Source organism: Pipistrellus hanaki (assembly GCF_964339955.1).
Source record: "Pipistrellus hanaki genome assembly, chromosome: 16".
NCBI classification, from domain to species: Eukaryota; Metazoa; Chordata; class Mammalia; order Chiroptera; family Vespertilionidae; genus Pipistrellus; species Pipistrellus hanaki.
In genome coordinates this window covers 32,493,335-32,515,820 of record NC_140518.1, presented here as the reverse complement: position 1 = coordinate 32,515,820, position 22,486 = coordinate 32,493,335, and the positions used below count along the sequence as shown (strand labels likewise).

Below are 22,486 nucleotides of genomic sequence, written 5' to 3'. Positions count from 1 at the left end.
CTCCCTCCCCTCTGACGGCTGGGACTGCAGCCACCATCATGGGACCAGGAAGGAAGGGGGGGAAGGGGGCCTGCAGAGCCCCCAGTCCTGACGTCCGAGCGGCCGCCTCAGCTTCCCAACACGCGAGAGAAGAACGTAACCTCTCATTATCCAAATAAGCAAGATCACTATGGCACCCCTACCTCGCCTCCCAACAGACATCTCTCTAAACAGCTCAGGGGCGGGATCGGATCCGAGGAAGGAAGCCGCAGAAGGGGTGGGTCCGGGATCAGGACCCACGAGCCCCGAGAGCTGGCTCCACCGTCCCGCCCGGTGTTTCTGGGGGGACAGAGACCCCGGGCGTGTGCAAGTGCAGACTATCTCCTGCCGCCGTACACGCAGGGCCGTGATCTGCGGGGAAAAGCAGCAGGGAGCACACGCACACGCACGGGGACGGAGCGGGTGGGAGGGTGGGACCTCGCCCCAGAGGCAGCCGGGCCGGGCCCGGGCCAGCCACCAGGAGGAACTCAGGCCACACGGCTGCCCAGCCGATCCCGAAGAGAGAGGAATGTCCTCCGATGAGCAGGGGAGGGCTCCCCAGAGGGGCCTGCAGGCAAGTCCGTGGCCCGAACCAACACCCGGGGCGCAGAGGAGGGAGCGGCCGGAGCAGGTATAGCGTGGGTGCCGGTGTGACCGGCTCTCTCTGCGGTAACACAGGAAGAAGCCACGGCTCCCCTCTCTCTGAGACGTCCACGGGTTATTTTTAACATTTAGAAATGGAATCTATCCGCGACGTGTTTCCGGATGCACACGGAGTGGGATGGGGATCTAATTATGTGAGCTCCAGCTGCTAAGTAAACCCGTTCTCCTTCCCATTGCACTGAAAAGCCACCGATACCCAGCTTCCGTGCTTAGGCCTGCTATTCCTCTATCAGGCCCCACTGGTCTGTTTACGTATTCTGTGTGTTCTGTGTCCATACCCTACTGTTTCTATTGATTAAAGTAACTTTCTAGTAAGCTTTAACACCTAGTCGGGCAACTCCACCCAATGCCCTTGCTATTCTCTTTGGGGAAAAAACACATCTCGTTAAACTATTCTTTAACTTCTTCAGGAAGGTTTTTTTAAATTTATTTTTATTTTTTTATTGAAATATATGTCTGTACCATAAAATTCAGCCTCTGAAAGCACACAGTTCAGCGGCTTTTCCTATATTTACAAAGTCATGCGGCCACCCCACCCTCCAATTCCAGAACACGTTCACCACGTTTAAAAGAAACCCGGGCTGAAACCGGTTTGGCTCAGTGGATAGAGCGTCGGCCTGTGGACTGAAAGGTCCCAGGTTCGATTCCGGGCAAGGGCATGTACCTTGGTTGCGGGCACATCCCCCATAGGGGGTGTGCAGGAGGCAGCTGGTCGATGATTCTCTATCATCGATGTTCCTAATTCTCTATCCCTCTTTCTTCCTCTCTGTAAAAAATCAGTAAAATATATTTAAAATAAATAAAAAGAAAAGAGACCCTGCATGCATTAGTGGTTCCTCCCCATTTCCTTGCATCTGTCCCAGCCCACGGCACTCACTAATCCACTTCCTGTCTCTATGTGTTTGCCTGATCAGGACATTTCCTATAACCGTACACCCTATGGCCTTTTGTCTCTGGCTTCTTCCCCTTAGCATACTTACTGTCTTCAAGGCTCATCCATGTTGTAGCATGTGTCAGGACTTCCTTCTTTTTAAGGCTGAATACATTCCATTTTACGCTACTTTCTGTTTATCCTATGATAATGGTGACATTTGAATTCACTTCTTCCCAAAAAACTCCACTGGGCATCAGATAGTTGTTATACTTAACTAATTATTTGGAGGGATCACGATCCTTATCTACCTCTCTGTTCTCGCCTTTCTTCTTGTCCTGTGATAAGATTGTATAATTTCCTTCATGATGGACCTATAATTAGTTCTCTTATAAAAGTTGTTTCTAGGCATTTTATAACTTTTGTTGCAATTATGAGTGGATTTTCCCCATTTCTACTTCTAATTAGTCGGCAGAGAGTAAAACTATTGGTTGCTTGTGTGTAAACTATTGATTTTCTTTGTGTCCTATCGCTTCCCCCATCTTCTTCTTATTTTTTTAAAAATATATTTTATTGATTTTTTTTTTACAGAGAGAAAGGGAGAGAGACAGAGAGCCAGAAAAATCAATGAGAGAGAAACATTGACCAGCTGCCTCCTGCACACCCCGCACCGGGGACATGCCCGCAACCAAGGCACATGCTCTTGACCGGAACCGAACCCGGGACCCTTCAGTCTGCAGACCGACGCTCTACCCACTGAGCCAAACCAGTTTCGGCCTCCCCCCATCTTCTTATTAACCTAGTGGGTTGTTTTAGTAGACTCTCTTGGACTCTTGGTATACCATCACACCATCTGCAAATAAGAGAATTTCTTCTCTTTTCCAGCAGTAAGAGTTTATTTTATTTTTGGTGCCTTATTACATTAGTTAAATACTATACAAGATTATGAATGATGGCGATGATGGGGCATTCCTGCTTTGCATTTGGATAGAACGTGGCTTCAGTGCTTTATCAGTTAATATAATATCTGGTTTAGATTTTTTTCTCTTTTTGGTAATTTTATAATTTTAAAGTAATGTCCTTTTATTCCTATAATACTTAAACTTTTTTTAAAAAAATATATTTTATTGATTTTTTACAGAGAGGAAGGGAGAGAGATACAGAGCCAGAAACGTCGACGAGAGAGAAACATCAACCAGCTGCCTCCCGCACACCCCCCACTGGGGATGTGCCCACAACCAACGCACATGCCCTTGACCGGAATCGAACCCAGGACCCCTCAGTCCGCAGACCGACGCTCTACCGCTGAGCCAAACCGGCCTCGGCCCTATAATACTTAAACTTTTTATTTAGCAGATATTTTTAACCTTGGAGAGGAAGACATTTCAAAGCAAAGTAGGAAACCTAGAAACCACAAGGCAAAGAAAGACATGCTTAAACTCACAAGAATTAAGAGGGGAAAAATGGTTTCCGAATGGCAAAATGTCATATAAAATGTAAAGGCAAGGAGGAAAATATTTTCAACCCATTTAGTACTCCTGACATATCAATAAGAGAAAATTATTTAATTAAAACGAATGGATTTAAACAGGTCATTTTTAAAAGAGGAAGCCTAAATAACCAATGAATAATCAAACTATGAAGAGACACGCAAATATACAAATTAAAATAATAAAATATCTTTCTCCATCCTAGTATACTTGCCAACATGATAAATGCCAGTCCTATTCATGGCAAGCAAGGGTGCAGGAATAAATGAGTAGAAAAGACGGCAATGCTTTTGGAATATAGTTTGGCAATGTCTATTGAAACTTAAAACACACAAACCTACCCCCTGGTAATGAAAGCATCTTATACCCAAAAGGGTGTTTCAGAACTGCCTGCAGTGTGAAAAGCCAGACACATTTGGAATGTCCACCAATAGGTGAATAATTAAATAGCAATACAGGACATAATGGGGTTTTATTAAGCCATTAAAAACAATACAGCAAAATCTATATCTACAGATCTGGAGGGACGCCCGGGATATTCTTTTAAGTGAAAAAAGCAACATGCGGAGTTATGGTGGTAAGAGCCTATTTTTGTTACTAAAAACAAAACAAGACATAACCCAATGCCAAGCATGTGTTTATAGGAACAGGGAGAAAGAGAGAGGGGCCTGTTTGAGATGATGGCAAGAGGAGAGATTTTAAATTTTCATACACTTTTGAATTAATTTGTTAAGCTATGTTATGCATGCTTATGTAATTTAAAATCAACCAACAAAATTTAAAGGAGGACGAAAAGGAACCTGCCTCAGAAACATCAATACGTTTCACCTGATGTTTTGTGGACTGAAAAGGCTTGTATCTATTGATTACCTTCCCTCCTTCCAAAGGGCGGGAGCAAAGAAGCAGGGTGGGCGGGAATGGAGGGAGATGCTGGGAGCCACAGGCACACCAGCCCCAGGGCTGGGAGAGGGGGAGGGAGAGGGAGAGAGGTGGAGGAACAGGTGGGTGTGGAGAGGGGTGGGTCAGAGAGAATGCGCTGGTATCAGAATCAGCGTCTGTGCCAGGGAGCAGAGACTGCCCCTGGGGTCCCTGGGACGAGAGACTCCTCGGCAGAGTGGGGCGATCCTAACCTCCTCCGAGTGTTTCCTGGGGCTGCTCAACAGACCCTGCCCTAGAGGTGCCGCAGGCCCAATGACGGCCTCCACAGGTCTTTCAAACACCCGGAGCAGGTGGTGTCCATTCACTCATCTAATGACGCCCATCCCACGCCTGTTCGGGAGCCACGGCCCTGCCCACATGCAGTGTCCTGGGGAGACCACAGCCCAGTGCTGGTCCCCATGCCCACTGGCCTCAGGCTTAGTTTTGGCTGAATGGGGTGCTATGAAGGCTGGGCTTACCAGCCAAGCTTTGACATGGACCACAGCTGGGCCGATGGTGGGGCTGAGGATGGAGAGAGAAGCACCAGCTGGTTTCCCAGTTGGCAGTCGTCTGGGAAGGCCTGGCGATGCCCCTGTGCCCACGCCCAGGGCTGCCTGCGGGAGCTGCCTGCTGGCGGGAGCCGGACCGCGTAGGGAGACCGGCCTGAGAAGGAGCCCAGACGGAGCAGCAGACCCTGGCAGCTCAGGGGCTGCCTGGAGGCAGGCATGGCCGAGTCCTCCCGGCTGCCACACACTTGACCATGAAGCCACGTGAAGCCACAGAAGGGCTAGCAGGGGCCTGACCTCCTAGAGGGCTCCCCACCCCTGGTCCCCAGACTCAGGACCAGCTATCAGGCTGATTCCCGCCGGCCCAGGCCCGTGTCTCCCACAGGTGTGCGGGAGCGGCCCGCGGGCCTCTGAGGGCACGGCCGGGTCTGGGGTGGCCACACTCAGTAAAAAAGCACAGATCCTGGCGTCTGCACGGGCTCATCGGGGAGGACCAGCGCAGCCTCCATGATCGGACTTAGACGCAGGCAGAGACAGTCGGGCTCCCGGTGGCTCTCTGGCTCGCAAACCCCTGACACTCTTGGCTTCTACTCACTGAATGGCTCTGCCTGCCTCCTGCCTCCTCCACCAGCACCTGTTCCTGTTCTCCCCCTGACTGTGGGTCGCCCCCCAAGTCCAGTCCTGCCCCCCACAGGCACCCCACACTTCCCCGGTGCACCCTGCTCCGGGTGGGTGCAGACACCTCCTGAGCCTACACAGCCTGCCCAGAGCCAGCAGCCTGCACCCTCCCGCTGCCCCTGGCGAGACCCGGAGGCCACCTGCCGAGCAGAAGGGCGGCCTCCTCCGGGGGGCACCGAGAGGATGGCCACGGGCCTGGGAGGGGCCTGGCACGGCCGGCCTGGTGCTCTGGGCAGCGGAGGGAGACCGGGTTCGCAGAGGGGTCTCCGCACAGCCTGGCCTCACTCGGAGTGTATGGGCCACTGCTTCCCCGCCCAACAACCAAAGGCCATCTGTGCCTGTGGCTGCGGAGGCGACGGCGGGTGAGCATGTGTGTGTATGGCATGTGTGTGTGTGCGTGCGCGTGTGTAAGTGTGTGCGCCATCGAGATGCTGCGGCAGGAAGGCACGGAGGGCCCCCTCCTCCACCCACTCAGCTGCCTTCTGAGCCTGACAGTGTCCAGCAGCTTCTGTTGCCATGGCTGCGTCTCTGCCCTTGGCCCGAGGGACTCTGACTCACCCCAACGGGGCTGGAACCCGAGAGAGCCCAGCTCTGAGGGCGGGAACGACAGCGAGGAAGGCAGGAGGGAGTTGCTTCTCCAACCAATGCCCCCGGCTCCCTCCCGCAACCTGGCCAGCCACAGCGCCCCCCGCAGGCCAGCCCCAGCCAGTCCCCTCGCCGCCTGCCAGTCTCTGCCTGCAGGTGGTCCCTGTGTGTGTGTGTGGGGGGGGCCTTGTCCGTGGCAGTGATGGCTTATCCGGGGACGTGAACTCATGGGAGTGAGAATGCAAACAGCCCAGCAGTACGGGCGGGAAGGCCAGCTGCAGGAGCCGAGTGACGCCGAGGAAAAGATGCCCGGAGAACAGACGCCGGGGTGCTGATTGGGAGGGGATGTTTACCTGATAAATTCTACCTTTTGACAACCTCACAATTTTATAATAAACATACTTCTGTAACAACCCCCCCCCCCCCCCCCCCCGCCTTCCTCCCCAATGATACAAAGATAGGCAGCTGTCAGGTCACCACCCACAGACAGGAGCTCGAGGGCCCTCGAAGCCGCCGAGTGTCTATTTTTTGGGTCCAGAAACCCAGGAAAACCCAGCGTCGGGATGAGCCCCTCACCCCTCTGGCCTTATCTCCCTCAGGACCCTCAGTCCGAGCCCGGGGCTGAAGCTCAGGCACTTCGGGGCAGGAGGAGCAGAGCCGGAGTGCGGGCGGACGCTGCCCGTCGCCCCAGCTCTGCCACACGGAGGCCCTTCCTGTTCTCCCGGCCTCGGGCTGCTCATCTATAAAATGGGCTGCTAACCCCCACCCGGCCGGCTTTCGGAGCCTGCTGTGAGGCCAGGAACCAGAAAAGCACCTCCATGAACATTGAAGCACCTGGCACTCTGTGTGGAGACCTCTGCCACGCCAGGTCCTTCTCATTACCAGCGGGCGGGGCTCCCTGCTGACAGCAGGGACCAGGAAGGCACCTACACCAGGCACCCACGCCAGGGCAGCCACACCAGGCACCCACACCAGGCACCCACGCCAGGCACCCACGCCAGGGCAGCCACCACGGGGGCACGAGGCCACCTCCTCCCTAGGACCAGGGAAGCCAGGAGACCCCTTTATGGAGACACAGGGGGAGGGTTGAGAGGAGACGATCCAGGCCCGCCTCACAAAGACACGTTTTCATACTTTGCCAACCATCTCAACCGACATCCCATTTCTGCAAAGACCCAGGGCTGTTCACGGCACCCCCACCCCCACGTTAGCGCCTGTATGTGACACAGCCCCTCAGGCTGCAAACAGCCACTGTGCTGAGGTCCAGCCACCCACGCGGTGTGGGCGGGGAGCCAGGCCACGGAGAGGGAGGAAACACCAGGAGGAGCCACGTGGAGAACGTGGCGGGCCGTGGCCTGGTGCCGTGGCCCCGGCTGGCCGACGGCCCGAAGGCCGGTGCTTACCTCTGCCACGGGCCCACGTGTAGACGCGCGTGGTCTCCGAGCTTCTGGGCTCTTGCTCGGCCGGCTCCACAGGCAGAGGTCGCAAGTGGGGGTCGTCGGCCCGGCCGGGGGTCTTCAGGGGCAGGATGTACTTGGGGAGACCTTTGTAGAACCAGGCCCCCGACCGCTTCCAGACCTGAGGGGGGAGAGGCCGCTTAGAGCCCGGATGCAGAGCAGCTCCTGCTCCCGGCTCCCACGCACGCCCCTCCCCTCCTGGTGCAAAGCCGGAATGTTCTCAGAGGTGCCACCGGCTGGCTCCCTCCTGCCTGCCCCTCCCCGGGGGCTCTGGCGGCTGGAGGGAGAGGTGGGCTGGGCCAGCAGGCACCGGAGCTGTCCGGACAGGGACTCCGGTGGGACAATCCGGAGCGGGCACACAGAGACAGACACAGAGCAGAATCCAGAGCAGCCGCGGAGCGAGGCCCCTGCACCCAACGGCTACTCCCCACAGCAGCGGTGCTCCTGCCCCTCCTGAGGCAGGGGACACGCAGGGCCTGTGGCAGGAGCCGGAGCGTGGAGGGAGCTGTGACCCTCTCGGGCAAGAGGAGGCCCTGGCGGCCGAGTCCTGGCTCTGTGGCCCAGCAGCTGTGCGCCCTGGACACACCCGACCCTGTTCCGTCACCGCAGTTCCGTCACCTCAGTGGGAACAGTGCCGTCTCCCAGGGCGGCCACGAGGCTCAGAGTCGCCAACGAACGCAGGCCCAGGGCCCCGAGCCGGGCCCCGAGCAGCCATTCCCCAGAGGATGCTCATGGCGGTCACTGCCCCTCCTCCGCTCCTCCGACAGCTTTACAGCCAGTGGGCCACGTCCCCTCCTCAAAAGGGTGAATTTAAAATGGGAGGGCCAGCCGAAACCGGTGTGGCTCAGTGGATAGAGTGTCGGTCTGCGGACTGAAGGGTCCCAGGTTCGATTCCGGTCAAGGGCATGGACCTTGGTTGCGGGCACATCCCCAGTGGGGCGCGTGCAAGAGGCAGCTGATCGATGATTCTCTCTCATCGATGTTTCTAACTTTCTATCCCTCTCTCTTCCTCTCTGTAAAAAAAATTAATAAAATATATTGAAAAATAAAATAAAATGGGAAGGCCAGCGTCTCCCCACCTGCCTCTGCCCATGTCCGTCCTGTGGGCTGTTAACGGGGCTGCTCCAACACAAACCGCACGGACACGAAGGGTCCTGGCCGCGCACTGGGAGGCCGGGGCCAGGCAGGCTGTGCCCGCAGGGATGCCAGGGCCTCTGCCAGGCCCGGTGCCCGGGTCCTCCCACAGGGCCCACCGCACAGCGCTCCCGCCCTGGGAATCCACCGGCAGGTTTTCGCAGAGACACAGCCCTGGTGCAGGGCCCGCACAGACTCAGCCCTTCTCCGGCCAGCCCGGCTGTCCCTCACGGGGTGGCTGGCTGCCCCCTCGTTCCGCTCCGGAGTCCAAACCCTGTCCCCAGCACACGTGGCCCAGCCCTCCCGCCCTCCCAGCTGCCTGTGCAGAGGGGCCTGCCGTGGGCCCTGGAGTGACAGAGCCGTCTGGCGGGGGAGTGCTTCGCAGGGCCCGCCTTGACCTCCTCTGGCCACCTCCCGGCCCTCCTACATCACATAACTACTTATGTGAATGGGCAACGCAGGCACGGGATTTAAAATCCATAAAGCATGCCGAGACCGGTGTGGCTCAGTGGATAGAGCATCGGTCTGCGGACTCAAAGGTCCCGGGTTCGATTCCGGTCAAGGGCATGTACCTTGGTTGCGGGCACATCCCCAGTAGGGCGTGTGCTGGAGGCAGCTGATCGATGTGTCTCTCTCATCCATGTTTCTGACTCTCTATCCCTCTCCCTTCCTCTCTGTAAAAAAATCAATAAAAAATATTAAAAAAATAAAAAAATAAAATCCACACAGCACACAACTGGAACGTCCCCTCCCCCTCCCAGAGGCGCCTGGTGGGCTCACCATCTTGGAGGAAGGTCCATTATCATCCCCACGTTCCAGACAGAAAACCCGGGGCCCCGACACGAGAAGCCACTTGCCCGAGGCCAGCCCATCGCCCTCTGGCCTCTCCTCCGCCCGGAGGCCGCAGGGTCTCCTCCCTCAGAGGCTCACTAAGGGGTGGTCGGTCTCCCGGGGTCTCAGCACGGACACTGAGCGCTGCAGAACGGACGCCTGGGGAGGGGTGACGCACGGGGAGGGAAGCTCACAGAAGCGGCAGCCGCCGGGCCGCCCCCATGCAGAGCTGCTGCGTGGCCCTGAGGACAGGGGCCCCCGCGGGAGGCAACCGGGCGGTGACTCACATGCCTCCCTCTGCTCGGCGAAGGCCGGCTCATCCATCAGCCCGGCTCTGCCGCCCCCGCCGAGCACGCCAGCCTCCCGTCCCCCAGCGTGGGCCCGAGGGGACCGAGCGAGGAAGCCCTGAGAGCCCGGTGTGAGCGGTGGGGCCGGGCTGGCTCAGGACCGCCCCCCCGCCTCCCCACCCGGCCATGGATATGCACCCCCCTCCAGAAGAGAAGTGCATACACAGGTGACAAAAGAGGGCGATGACAAACAAGTGAAACGAAGAACTTCAGGCCACTCGTAACGTGGCCACACAGAGGAGCCCCGTCGAACACTGTGCTGTGAACACTGCACCCTTTGTGGGCACAGGCACTTCTTTGTAAGAACTTCATGTCACCGAAACCGGTTTGGCTCAGTTTAGAGCATCGGCCTGCGGAGTCAAGGGTCCCAGGTTCGATTCCGGTTAAAGGCATGTACCTTGGTTGCAGGCACATCCCCAGTAGGGGGTGTGCAGGAGGCAGCTGATCGATGTTTCTCTCTCATCAATGATTCTGGCTCTCTATCCCTCTCCCTTCCTCTCTGTAAAAAATCAATTAAAAAAAAATATAAAGAACTTCATGTCGTTTGCTTTTGCCCCCACTTAACTCTATATCGCCACTGCTGTTCTGTTAACAGTAATGGTCCTCGCCGTCATGTTTTTGTGGCTCCACAGTGTGGACTTGTTAAATGTACACAACCGGACATTTACATTGCTTCCAGTCTCCCACTTAGGTCAGAGCTGCCACCATCATGTGCACACGCATGATCACGGGTGTCAGTCACCGCCTGGGACATCCCGGGGAGTGGACTGACGGCCAGGTCAAGGTGTGTGGACATGAGGTGATGACGCACGTCTTTCCTCCAGGAAGAAAAGCCGAGTCCCCTTTGCTGGTGGGACCCAGCTCAGGAACCGTGCCTTTCCTCCAGGAAGAAAAGCCGAGTCCCCTTTGCTGGTGGGACCCGGCTCAGGAACCGTGCCCATGGGGTGGCGGGCTCGGGGGAGGCCCTGTCAGGTCCTGAGGTCACCGGAGTTAGGGGCTGCAGGGGGACGGGGGACGGGGACCTGCTGCCACCCCTGGGGCACCCCGTCTCAGGCGGAGGGCACCCCCCCTCTTGCCTGGCCAGCCAAGGTCCTGTGTGAAGGGAAGGGGCTGGGACCACCCTGAGGGAGACTCAGAGAGGTGGCTCCTCACTCTTCGTGCTTGTGTGGTTTTCAGCTTCCAGGTAGGATCATCTGTGTATACGAGAGGCCTAGGTGCAGGGTCCCCGAGGCCTAACCTGCCATCAGGGCCATGTCCGCTGCCCCAGGAGGCCTCGCACGGCCCTTAGACACTGCTGGCGCCCCAAGATGCTCCAGAAGTCCCACCTGCTGTGGCCAGGAGACCCATCAATGCACCTCCTGGTGAGTCGGTAGCTGGTCAGGACGCCCACAGGCCTTTTCTGATATAGATGTCCTCAAGGTCCATCCGTGCTGCAGCATGTGTCAGAACGTCCTTCCTTTTCCAGGCTGAATAACGTTCCACTGTGTGGATACACCCGTCTGCTACCCATGCATCTGCTGCTTCCCCCTTGTGTCTGGCGCTTCCATCTTTCTCTGTCTCTCCCTCGAGGATCTACCCCGCAGAGGGAGGGGCGGTGCTTCTGCTCGCTCAGCCGGATCTGCAGGCTCCCGGCTCTCCTCACAGAGCAGGTCTCAGCAAACACTGCCGGCCGCTGAGCGGGCAGCGGGGGCTGTCTGCTGGAATGTGCTCCTTTCCATGGTCCGCGGCCTTCCCGGGGACGTGGCCTGAGGGTTTCGTCCGAGTTCTTGCCATTAACCAAATGGATTTACTGTCTCAGGTGAAAGGAGGAAGAGAGAGGAGGGGCATGCCAGTGCCCGGAGCCTCCCTGACGGTGAGCTCCAGAGCGCAGGCAGCTGCGTGCTCCCCGTCCCTCCTCCAGCACCAGAGAGACCCACAGCCCGGCTGCCCCAGCCCAACCCGGGGTATCAGTCAGGCCATGCCATCAGCCTCCCCGCCTGTTACAACGGTTCATCTCCTCTCCCCTCCCCGCTTAAAAAACCCTGATCGGCCAAACGCTTTTGGAAAACAGTCTAAGGAGCACAGGATTTAAACGGTTCGGTTGCATTGCATGGAACGGCTGATACACCATTCTACCTTCCTAATGGTATTCAACCACTTTTGACCTATGACCCCATCAACTTCATACAATTCACCCCGATGTCTATGCTCAGCAGGGGCAGGGACCCACGGGTCTGCCAGCCTGCAGTGCCTCCCCAGGGCCCAGGGGGCAGGTCGGTGACTCCGAGTCCCCTGTGGCGGGGCCTGAGGTCTGCCTGCTTCCCTCCCGCTGACACTGAAGTCCGGGTGAGGGTCTCCTGCCATCGCCGTGGGCAGAGACCTGCCCCGACCAGGCTGGCTGCCGGCCCGGACCAGCTGGAGGAGCAGCACTCTGAGTCCTCCCGCCCGCGTGGAGGGCCCGCCCGGGGGAGGTGCACAGCACACTGCCGGTGTCCGGGAAGGCCTTCCGCGTGGGGGAGCAGGCCTGGGGAGGCGAGGCTGAGGGATCCCAGCTCCCCTGAGTTCGGAGCAGCCCCCCCCCCGCCATGCCCATCCCCAGGTCTTCTCTCGCCTCCATGCCCACCCTCACCCTGCAAAATGCACAGCAGTGACTTTCACATGGTTTCTGCTCCCTGCACCCAGGCCCGTCCCCCACAGCCCGGCATCCGCCTGCCCCCTCCCCCAGCATGGTGGCAGGAAAGCCCTCCGCGGGAGTTAACCCCCACCCTACCCCACCCCACCCCACCCCTGCGAGGCCACAGAGCAGGAGGGGTCACTATCAGAGAAGCTGTGTGAGGCTGCAGAGGCCCCTGCTCCCCACGTGCGGTTTGCCGTGATAAGGCCAGCAAAGCAGCCGGCTCTGCAAATGCCCCTCACAGCCGCCATGGCCCTCGCCGGGGGCGGCCGATGGCATCAAACCCTCCCGGTGGCACCGCTGTGGGCTCCGCTTCCAGGCTGTCATTAGGATTTCAGGCACGGCCAGCCGGGCTGCAGACACCGGTGGATCCTCGCCAAGCCGCTCCCAGGGAATTTTAATTACCACGATAACCATCGCTAATCCCCGGCATTTCCTAAACGGCCGAGCCGGAGAAGGTGGCAATTGCCAGGCCCTGTTGGAAAGAAGGGGAGGCCTGGGGGACCGGCCACGGGGGAGGTTTGGGAGGGGGCGGCCGACCTGTGTCCCTGTCCAACCCTTGTGTGCGTTGCCACCTCTCCCGTCTCCTGCGGTGAGGACGGCACCTGCGTGAGCGCGGGCCCAGGCTTCCCACCCCTCACTCCACAGGCCGGGACAGGGGCCAGTCTGTGGCCTCTGCACATGCTGTTCCTTCCCCCGGAGTGCCCTTCATCCCTGTCTCCATCACAGCGGCACTGCCCCAGGAAGCCTCTGTGCCACCTGGTGCAGACAGGGGGCCTGGCAGTGCCCTGGGCCCACGTGGCACCGCCACGGAGCGCCTCCCCAGCCAGGAGGTGCCAGCTCCTCAAGGACAGGCTGCACCAGAGCCAGCCCCGCAGTCCCAGGACCAGCAGGGAGCCGGCACCTGGCAGGAATGTGACTGACTGACTGACAGCACACGGAGAAGGCACGGCAAGCAGCCGTCCCCGGGGACAGGCGTGCGGCTCGTCTTCAGGGAGACCACGCGCTGTCTGCCTGCCGAGCCCCAGGCTGCCCGGGCTTGAAACGCCCGGGAAATGGCATGTTACAGTGGGGTCTTCTTGCTTATGCGTTGGTCTCTTTAAAAAGAGCCTCCAGCTGAAACCGGTTTGGCTCAATGGATAGAGCGTCGGCTTGGGGACTGAAGGGTCCCGGGTTCGATTCGGTCAAGGGCATGTACCTTGGTTGCAGGCATATCCCCAGTAGGAGGTGTGCAAGAGGCAGCTGATCGATGACTCTCTCATCGATGTTTCTAACTCTCATCTCTCTCTCTTCCTCTCTGAACAAAATCAATAAAATATATTAAAAAATAAATAAATAAATTTCTGTTCATCTTTACGTTTAAAAAAAAAAAAAGAGCCTCTTAATGGGTCAACCCACCTTGTCAGAGAGGCAGCATGACTCTCCCTACTCATGTTATCTAAACACACATACACACATGAGAGAGAGAGGTGGGGGAAGAGAGAGAACACAAACGCAAGCATGAGCTGGCCTCCTAGCAGCATGGCCAAGAAGACCCCAGAACTCGGCCAGGCCCTCGTTTAATCACAGAGCTAACAAATAATAAAAGCTAAAAGACAATAGAAGTATACACATTAGGAGCGGGAAGAAGTGGAGTCCAAGCTAGCCAGTTCCTCGCCGTTCAGGTCATCTGAAGTCTGAGAAGGGCTGGAGTCCCTGGCCGTCCTCCACCCCCCTCCCCAGCTCTGCTGTCAGGGCCGCTTCACTCTGGGCTGGCGCCCCTGTCTGCGGTGCAGGCACAGCAGCAATCCGAGCCACCAAGGGCTTTGAGAAGCGCAGGGCCCAGCAGGCAGAGCTCCCTCCCAGCTGAGGGGTTCTGCTTCCCACTCATCCCTTCTACCTGCCAACTCAGAATCCAGGTGTTAGGGACAGACAGCCAACGGAGGCCCCTCCAGGGAGCATCTGGGCATTTGCATGTTAATGACTATCACTGAGACCCTCAGGGTGTGTGTGTGTGTGTGTGTGTGTGTGTGTGTGTGTGTCTGTGTGTGTCTCTGTGTGTGTGTGTGTGAGTGTGTGTGTCTGTGTGTGTGTGTGTGGCTGTGTGTGTGTGTGTCTGTGTGTGTGAGTGTGTCTGTGTCTGTGTGTGTGTGTCTGTGTGTGTGTGTGTGAGTGTGTGTGTCTGTGTGTGTGTGGTATGTATGTGTGTGTGTGTCTCTGTGTGTGTGGTATGTATGTGTGTGTGTGTGTGTGGCTCTGTGTGTGTGTGTGTGTGTGTGTCTGTGTGTGTGTGAGTGTGTGTGTCCAGAGCCAGGAGAAGGGCTGGAAACGAAGCCCCAGCAGACAGGGGGCCCCTCGGCCTCTTCTCCCAGCCCCCGGGCGGCAACTCTGGCTCAGCCCGAGAGCGTGATGGACGTGCCCTCGCCAGAGCCTGAGAGAATTTCCTCTCTGTTTCAAGTGGGTTTTCGAGCGGGCGGGTCAGGCGGGAGGCAGGCAGTTGCCAGCACAGTGGGAAGGAAAAAAGGCAGCGAGGAAAGCACTCTGCGGGCGCTGTTTTCTGACGGATAATTAAACACACTGGCCAGACTGCTTCAGAACCAGAGAGAATGCCCTGGCTCCCCGAGCCCCGGGGAGGGACTGGACCCTGCCGGCTTCTGCACCCTGACCACTGAGCAGCACTTGCAGTTTCAGAGGAGGTGCCGTTCGGCGACGGTGATGGCTCTCAGATGGCTCTCCAGACTGTGCCCGGGGTCAGGGACAGCCTCCAGTGCGCAGGCCAGCCCCCCACTCTGGCCTCAGCCCCTCCTCGTTGCCCACGCCAGGGCCTGTGCCCGGGGGCGCCACCCCTCCTTGCATTACCTACGGGCCTCTGCACACATGCCATCTTCTCCCTTTGCCCAGAGCAGGCTGGCGAGGCCCACAGGCTGTGCAGGCTGAGGGCGCTACCCCACTGCTCTTCATCTCTTGCTCTGTCCACACCACTCGGACGCCTCCTCTCACCGCTCATCTGCATGCAGCATGGAATCCCTGTGAGTCCCAGCTACTCAGCGCGGCCCCTGCTCCGCACACATCGGCGATGCCTGGCCGCCGGGCTGGCTCCCGCTCCCGGCTGGAGTGGGCCGCACAGGAAATGAATAGGGCTGGATGGGAACGTCGGACGGGCCAATTATCCCGGCCAGGTCTTTTCAGAAGAGCTTTGTGATTCTGATTCAATTCCCAGAACAACAAACAGCCTCTGTTGAAACACAGTCTCTGCAATGGATTCCAGAGCCAACTCGAAACCAATTCGGGGCTGGCAGTGGCGTGCGGGAGCCAGACACCAGGAGCCGGGGGCATGTTCCCCTTGGACCGAGGGCTCCGTTCAGGTCCGAGCACCTCCCCCGATCTCTGCTCCCCAAGGTGCCCCCGGGACCACCGGCCCCGCCCACGCCGGCTCAGGGGGGCCCACCCCACGCGGGGGAAGTGGGGAGCCTCCCACCCGGGGCTGCTCCGGCCCCAGAGCCACTGGCCTCCCCACTATCCCCCCTCAGGCACAGCCCACCTTCTCACGTCTTAAACATTTACCTTTATTGTTTTTGGAGAGGAAGGGAGAGGGAGAGAGAGAAACATCAGTGATGAGAGAGAATCATTGATTGGCTGCCCCCACCCTAAGGAGCCCTGGGCATGTACCCTGACTGGGAATCCACCCGTGACCTCCGGGTTCACGGGCTGATGCTCAGCCACGGAGCCGTGCCGGGCGGGCAGGATGCCCCCTTTAGAACGGTGGTGGAACGTACATAACCCAGCATGCCGCCCGTCTCCGGCCCGTGTCCGCCTCTCCACACGGACACCGTGTCCGCCTCTCCGCACGGACACCGCGCCCGCCTCTCCGCACGGACACCGCGCCCGCCTCTCCGGACGGGCACCGTGTCCGGCTCTCCGCACGGGCACCGCGCCCGCCTCTCCGCACGGACACCGTGTCCGGCTCTCCGCCTCTCCGCACGGGCACCGCGCCCGCCTCTCCGCACGGACACCGTGTCCGTCTCTCCGCCTCTCCGCACGGACACCGCGCCCGCCTCTCCGCACGGACACCGCGCCCGCCTCTCCGGACGGGCACCGTGTCCGGCTCTCCGCCTCTCCGCACGGACACCGCGCCCGCCTCTCCGCACGGACACCGTGTCCGGCTCTCCGCACGGGCACCGCGCCCGCCTCTCCGCACGGGCACCGCGCCCGCCTCTCCGCACGGGCACCGCGCCCGCCTCTCCGCACGGGCACCGCGCCCGCCTCTCCGCACGGACACCGCGCCCGCCTCTCCGCACGGACACCGTGTCCGGCTCTCCGCCTCTCCGCACGGACACCGCGCCCGCCTCTCCGCACGGACACCGCGCCCGCCTCTCCGCACGGACACCGCGCCCGCCTCTCCGCACGGACACCGTGTCCGTCTCTCCGCCTCTCCGCACGGGCACCGCGCCCGCCTCTCCGCACGGGCACCGCGCCCGCCTCTCCGCACGGGCACCGCGCCCGCCTCTCCGCACGGGCACCGCGCCCGCCTCTCCGCCTCTCCGCACGGACACCGCGCCCGCCTCTCCGCACGGACACCGTGTCCGGCTCTCCGCCTCTCCGCACGGACACCGCGCCCGCCTCTCCGCACGGACACCGTGTCCGGCTCTCCGCCTCTCCGCACGGACACCGCGCCCGCCTCTCCGCACGGACACCGTGTCCGGCTCTCCGCCTCTCCGCACGGGCACCGCGCCCGCCTCTCCGCACGGGCACCGCGCCCGCCTCTCCGCACGGGCACCGCGCCCGCCTCTCCCCACGGGCACCGCGCCCGCCTCTCCGCACGGGCACCGCGCCCGCCTCTCCGCACGGACACCGCGACCGTCTCTCCCCACGGACACCGCGCCCGCCTCTCCCCACGGACACCGCGCCCGCCTCTCCCCACGGACACCGCGCCCGCCTCTCCCCACGGACACCGTGCCCCATTAAACAGTGACTCCTCACTCTCCCGCCCCGGCCCCCGGAGGGCGACCTCTGCTCTCCGCCTGTCCCTCTGAACGCGGCTCCTCTGGGCCCGCGGAGAGGCGGGACCGCACGGTGTTTGTCCTTCTTGTGATGGCGAATTCCGCTCCGCCTACTGTCCTCCGTGCTCCTCCCTGCCGCAGCAGGCGTCCGAATGTCCTTCCTTCTCCGGCTGAACAACAGGTCAGCAGCACGTTTTGTCTATCCAGGTACCCAACCGTGGATGCTTGGCTTACTTCCACCTTCGGCTACTGTGTGTGAGTCACGCTGCAATGAATGGGTGTGCAAACAGATCTGTGTCGGTCCTGGTTTTCAGTTCTTCAGAGGATTTATCCAGAAGTAGAACTGCCAGGTCCTTCCTTTCGGAGGAAATGCCACACCGGGGTCCACCGCGGCTGCACTCTTTTCCGTCCCCAGCAGCCACGCAAGAGGGCTCGAGTTTTCCCGCCTCCTCGCCAACACTTACTATTGTCCGCCTTTCACGTTTTAGCCGTCTCCCCGGCGTGACGTGGCATCGGTGTGTGCTGAACACGGCAGCCGCTCTCCCCTCCTCCCCGCACCCAACACTCCTGCTCCCTCTGCCTGTTCTCCTCTCTTCTTCTTCCCATTCAGCACCGAACATACCACAGACTTTGCTCCTCTAGCAGCTGGCTTAGGTTTATCGCCTGTTCCCGCTCTCTTCACCCCGACCCTGCCAGAAAGTAGACGCGGGGCAGAGATAGCTGGCTGTTGTGTTCATTGCAGCGTCCCAAGGGCCTAACGAGTGCCTCGCACATAGTCAACGCGCAACGACAATTCTATGAATGAAGAATGAATGAGTGAATGAATGAATAGAAAGAGGTGTTAGAGGGCGCTGTGGAGGCAAATACACCTAGCTTCAACCTTCGGCCCCACCAATCAGTGTCTGGTGTCTTTGGGCAGGCGACCTTTCTCTAAGCCTCAGTTTCCCCATCTGTCACACGGGGGCAATCCTGAATACCCCGCTGGGCTCCTGGGAGGGTGAAGCAGACAGTCACGTCCTGGCCCACCGCGGGTGCTCAGTCATGCCCACCACTCCACGCCAGCCGGCCCTCCTGGCGGGCACAGGAGGACAGTTGGCTCCACGGGCGGGCGCACCGCGGTGAGAGAGTCAGCTCCCTCTTGGACTGGACGTCTCAGAGCAGACACGGGCTCCCGGAGGAAACCCAAACCGGGGCGGGGCCGGAGACTGCTCTGCCCGCCACGGGAGGAAGGGGGACTGGTTGGCGCCGGGAGCCTGTTCCTCCTGCCACTTCCCCGGGCGTGGGAGGCCGGGAGCCGACGGCGGGCCTGCTGGGCAGGGCCGTGGCGTGTGGGAGTGACCAACACACGGAGGAGGTGTGACCACCCGGGTCCCCCCGCGACACCGCAATCACAGCCCAAAACAAGCCAGACGCAGATGGCAGGGAGCTCGGGCAGCACCCGCCTGTCTGTCCCGGCACCAGCCGCCCCCTCCTGGCGGTGCTCACGGCCTCCGAGGGGGCCCTCGGCAAAGCTGTTTGCAGCTGAAATCCAAACTGCAAGTAACAGCCAGACCAGGAGGAATCCCGCGTGGGAGCAGATGGCAGCGCGCACGGAGCCCAGGCGCCCGCCGCAGAGGAGGTGCCACAGGAGGGTGGGTTCTGCGGGCACAGCCGCTGCCCGCCGGTGCCGGCTGGGAGGGAGGGTGCCCGGCCTCCTGGGCCCGAGCCAGGCGGCCTCCCCAGGGCCCAGGGTGACCCTCCAGGGTTACCCTCCAGGCTGGGCGGTGGGGAGAGGATGTAAAGACCCCCTGAAGCCACTTCGACTTCACAAATTCCTCCCCAGTCAGTCAACAAGGGGGAGAGAGGGACCAGGAGGCGAGAATACAGACTTCGAATCAAAGGACGCTGGGGGACCCCAGCCAGGCAGGCGGTGATAAGGCCTCAGGGGAGTCAGAAGCACCCGCTGGGGAGAGGTTCTACGGAGATCTGAGCACAGAACCAGCTTTACTTTTTTTTTTTTTGTTGAAAATGTCTCTTTCAATCAACAAACACTGCCCGAGCCCCTTTGATATGCAAAGCACTGCGGGAAGCACAGTCATTGTTGGTGCAGCGGAAGGCCGGCCGGGCCAGTGCTGAGCAGACAGAGTCAGTCCCCTTTCAATGACTTACAAGCTGGCCTTCACCCCTCTCTCTCCCCCGCCCCCCTCCCCGCCAGAATGCCTGCATCCTCAGGAAGCCTTCTTACGCAGAGATACCTTTTAGATGGAGGCTGGGGGAATGCTTTCTAGAATGCTGGGGAACTCAGATCCCAGTGAACGCTTCCACTGATCACAGGGTGACTTTGAAGGAGTCGCTTTGCGGTGTTAAATGAATGGGATTAAAGGCTAACCAGCCAGTGTCCCGGGTTTAGCAGCCCCTGACACAGCCCCTCCCAGCCTGCACGGACACACCGTGACAGCTGGAGGAGAGAGGGCACAGAGGGACCTGACGCCAGCCTCCAGCCAGGCTCCCCTCCACAGGCAGGTGGGCTGCAAGGACAGGGCCACTGCCCAGCTGGGCCTTGTCTGCCCGGCGGGGACCAGGGGGCAGGGTCTGAGCCCCTTCCTGGCCAGCCTTCCCGCCATGGCACACCGGTGGGTTTCCGGTGCCACACAGGAGTCTGTCCTTCCTCCTCCAACCCTGTCTTTTTTTTTTTTTTTTTTTTTTTTTTTTAATGTTTTTATTGATTTTTTTTTTTTCTTTAGTGAGAGAGATAGAAACATCAATGATGAGCCGAGACCGGTTTGGCTCAATGGATAGAGCGTCGGCTTGGGGACTGAAGGGTCCCGGGTTCGATTCCGGTCAAGGGCATGTACCTTGGTTGTGGGCATATCCCCAGTAGGGGGTGTGCAAGAGGCAGCTGATTGATGACTCTCTCTCATCGATGTTTCTAACTCTCTATCTCTCTCCCTTCCTCTCTGTACAAAATCAATAAAATATATTTTTTTAAAAAAAAGAAACATAAATGATGAGAGAGAATCAGCGATTGACTGCCTCCTGCATGCCCCCTACTGGGGATTGAGGCTGCAATCCAGGCACGTGCCCTGACTGGGAATGGAACCAGTGACCTCTTGGTTCAAAGGTCAATTCTCAGCCACAGAGCCACCAGCCGGGCCTCCAGCCCTGTCTCACTCCTTGGGACACATAAGGGAAAGGGAGGAACCAGGCAGGAGTGGGAAGGGGCCGGGACGAGGAGCTGCACCGGGGCAGGTATTCCTTTCAGGAAAGCTCGGGAGGGGGCGGGCAGGAGAGGGGGAAACCGGCCAACCGGGGCTGCAGATTTACCCGTCCCCCGAGTCCCAGGGGCCAGGGGCCAGGTCCCGGGAGGGTCCGGGTGCCTCCTGTGGAGCGGAGCACCATGGGTAAGCCCTGGGAGAGGAAGGGGCTGTGCGGTGTGGGTGCCGCTCTGGGAAGCCCTGGCTGTGGAGCTCAGGGCTCCTGAAGGTACAGAAATGATAAATGCACGTGCGCATGCGCAAGACAGATGCAGGAAACCACCAGTCAGGAAAAAAAAAAAAAAAAAAAAGGAATCAGTAATGTGGGGGAAAGCTTCAGGACTCTTCAGAAGGGAGGGAAAATTAAAGCAGGGAAATTGGGTAGAAGACGATGAATACAGAAGACAGGATGGAAATGTGATCTGCAAATTAAAAGTACTTTGGAGAGAAGAAATGAGATTTCTGGGAACAAAGTAATAAGCAAAAACATAATTGAAGAGCTTTCCTGAATCCAAGAGCCAAATATGTTTATTCCATACAAAATCAATGAAAATGACTAGGCTTATCTAGATAAAAATTTCTATATATATATTGGGGCAAAAGTAGGTTTACAGTTGTTTATATGGAAAATAAATTAAATAATAATACAAGAAGAAACACTGTGTCTCATTCATGTACTCATAACTGCAAACCTACTTTTATTTATTTTTTTATTAATCCTCACATGAGCATATTTTTTCCATTGCTTTCTAAAGACTGTAGGAGGGAGAAAGGGAGAGGGAGAGAAAAGGGGAGAGAAAGAGAGAGAAGACTGGTTGCGTCCCTAACGGGGGTGGTGTTAGTGGAAGGAGTGCACCTGAAACCCAGGTACATGCCCTTGACTGGGATTCGAACCCGAGACCCTTCAGTGGTCAGGCAGATGCTCTAACCATTGAGCCCCATGGGCCAGGGCAATAAACCTACTTTTGCTCACTCTCTGTGCGTCTGTGTCTGAGTGCTGATTTAATTAATTATTTTTTTTCGTTAATACTCACCCAAGGATGTTTTCCCATTGATTTTTTAAGGAAGTGGAAGAGAGGGGGAGAGACAGAGCGAGAAACATCAATGTGAGAGGAACACATCTATTGGTTGTCTCCCACATGTGCCCCGACCAGACCTAGGATGGAGCCTACAACCGGAAGTGTGTGCCCTTGACCGGGATCGAACCCAGGACCCTTCAGTCCGAGGGCCAACGGCTCTACCCACTGAGCCACGCCGGCTAGGGCTGTGTGAGGGTCTTTAAAGGGGAAAGAGAAGCACAGGTCTGGCTTCGGACTTCTCCCTGTGTTTCCCTTCTTGCCTTGGGAACAACTTCCTGTCGTGCCTCAGGCCCTGCCGCCCGCCTTCTCTTTCTCTTCTTGGGCATCCAAGGCTTCCCTGAACTGCCGCCCGTATCCTCGGGACTGCCGCCTGGCCACGGCCCCGCTTGGAGTCCTCGGGTGTGTCCGGCGTGCTCTCTAACCAGTCCCCCGAGGGCAGCTCCAGTCCCTGCTCCGTTTCTTTAAATCCTCACACATCTCAGAGTGTACTAATTTACCAGCCGGGAAACCAGCAAGAGACTAAAGCCTGTATCTATTCACAGGAGGAGTGCGGGTGAGGTGGGACGGGGAGTGGGGAGAACGAATGCTTACAGAAGCAGCAAATCTAAGATGACCAGACGTCCCACTTTTGGCGGGACAGTCCCGATTTCTAACAATTTGTCCCGCATCCAGCGGCGTTTTAAAAAAGTCCTGAGATGGTACCACATTGTTGTTTTGATTTGCATCTCTCGGATAATTAGTGACTTTGAGAGCATGTTTTCATGTGCCTTTTGGCCTTCCTTCTGTCTTCTTTTGAAAATATTCTATTTAGGTCCATTGCCCATTTTTAAATTGGATCATTCATTTTCCTTTTATTTAGTTGTATAAGCTGTTTGTAGATGTTGGAGATTAAACCTTTATCAGTGGTAACATTTGCAAATATGTTCTCCCACACAGTGGGCTTTCTTGTTATTTTGTTGATGGTTTCTTTTGCTATAAAAAAAGCTTTTTATTTTGATGTAGTCCCATTTCAACAAATCAACAAACGACAAGTGTTGGCGAGGT

At 58.3% G+C, this 22,486-nt stretch overlaps 1 protein-coding gene across 3 annotated transcripts in view; it reads right to left on the bottom strand.

Moving 5' to 3' along the window:
• Positions 1-22,486, bottom strand: part of RPH3AL (rabphilin 3A like (without C2 domains)) — a 95,756-nt gene that overhangs the window by 18,765 nt on the left and 54,505 nt on the right. For all 3 annotated transcript variants that reach the window (XM_084863034.1, XM_084863035.1, XM_084863036.1), the window contains one exon: positions 7,133-7,307. In XM_084863034.1, the coding sequence (XP_084719160.1) occupies positions 7,133-7,307 (175 nt within the window). The remainder of the gene's footprint in view (positions 1-7,132; positions 7,308-22,486) is intronic.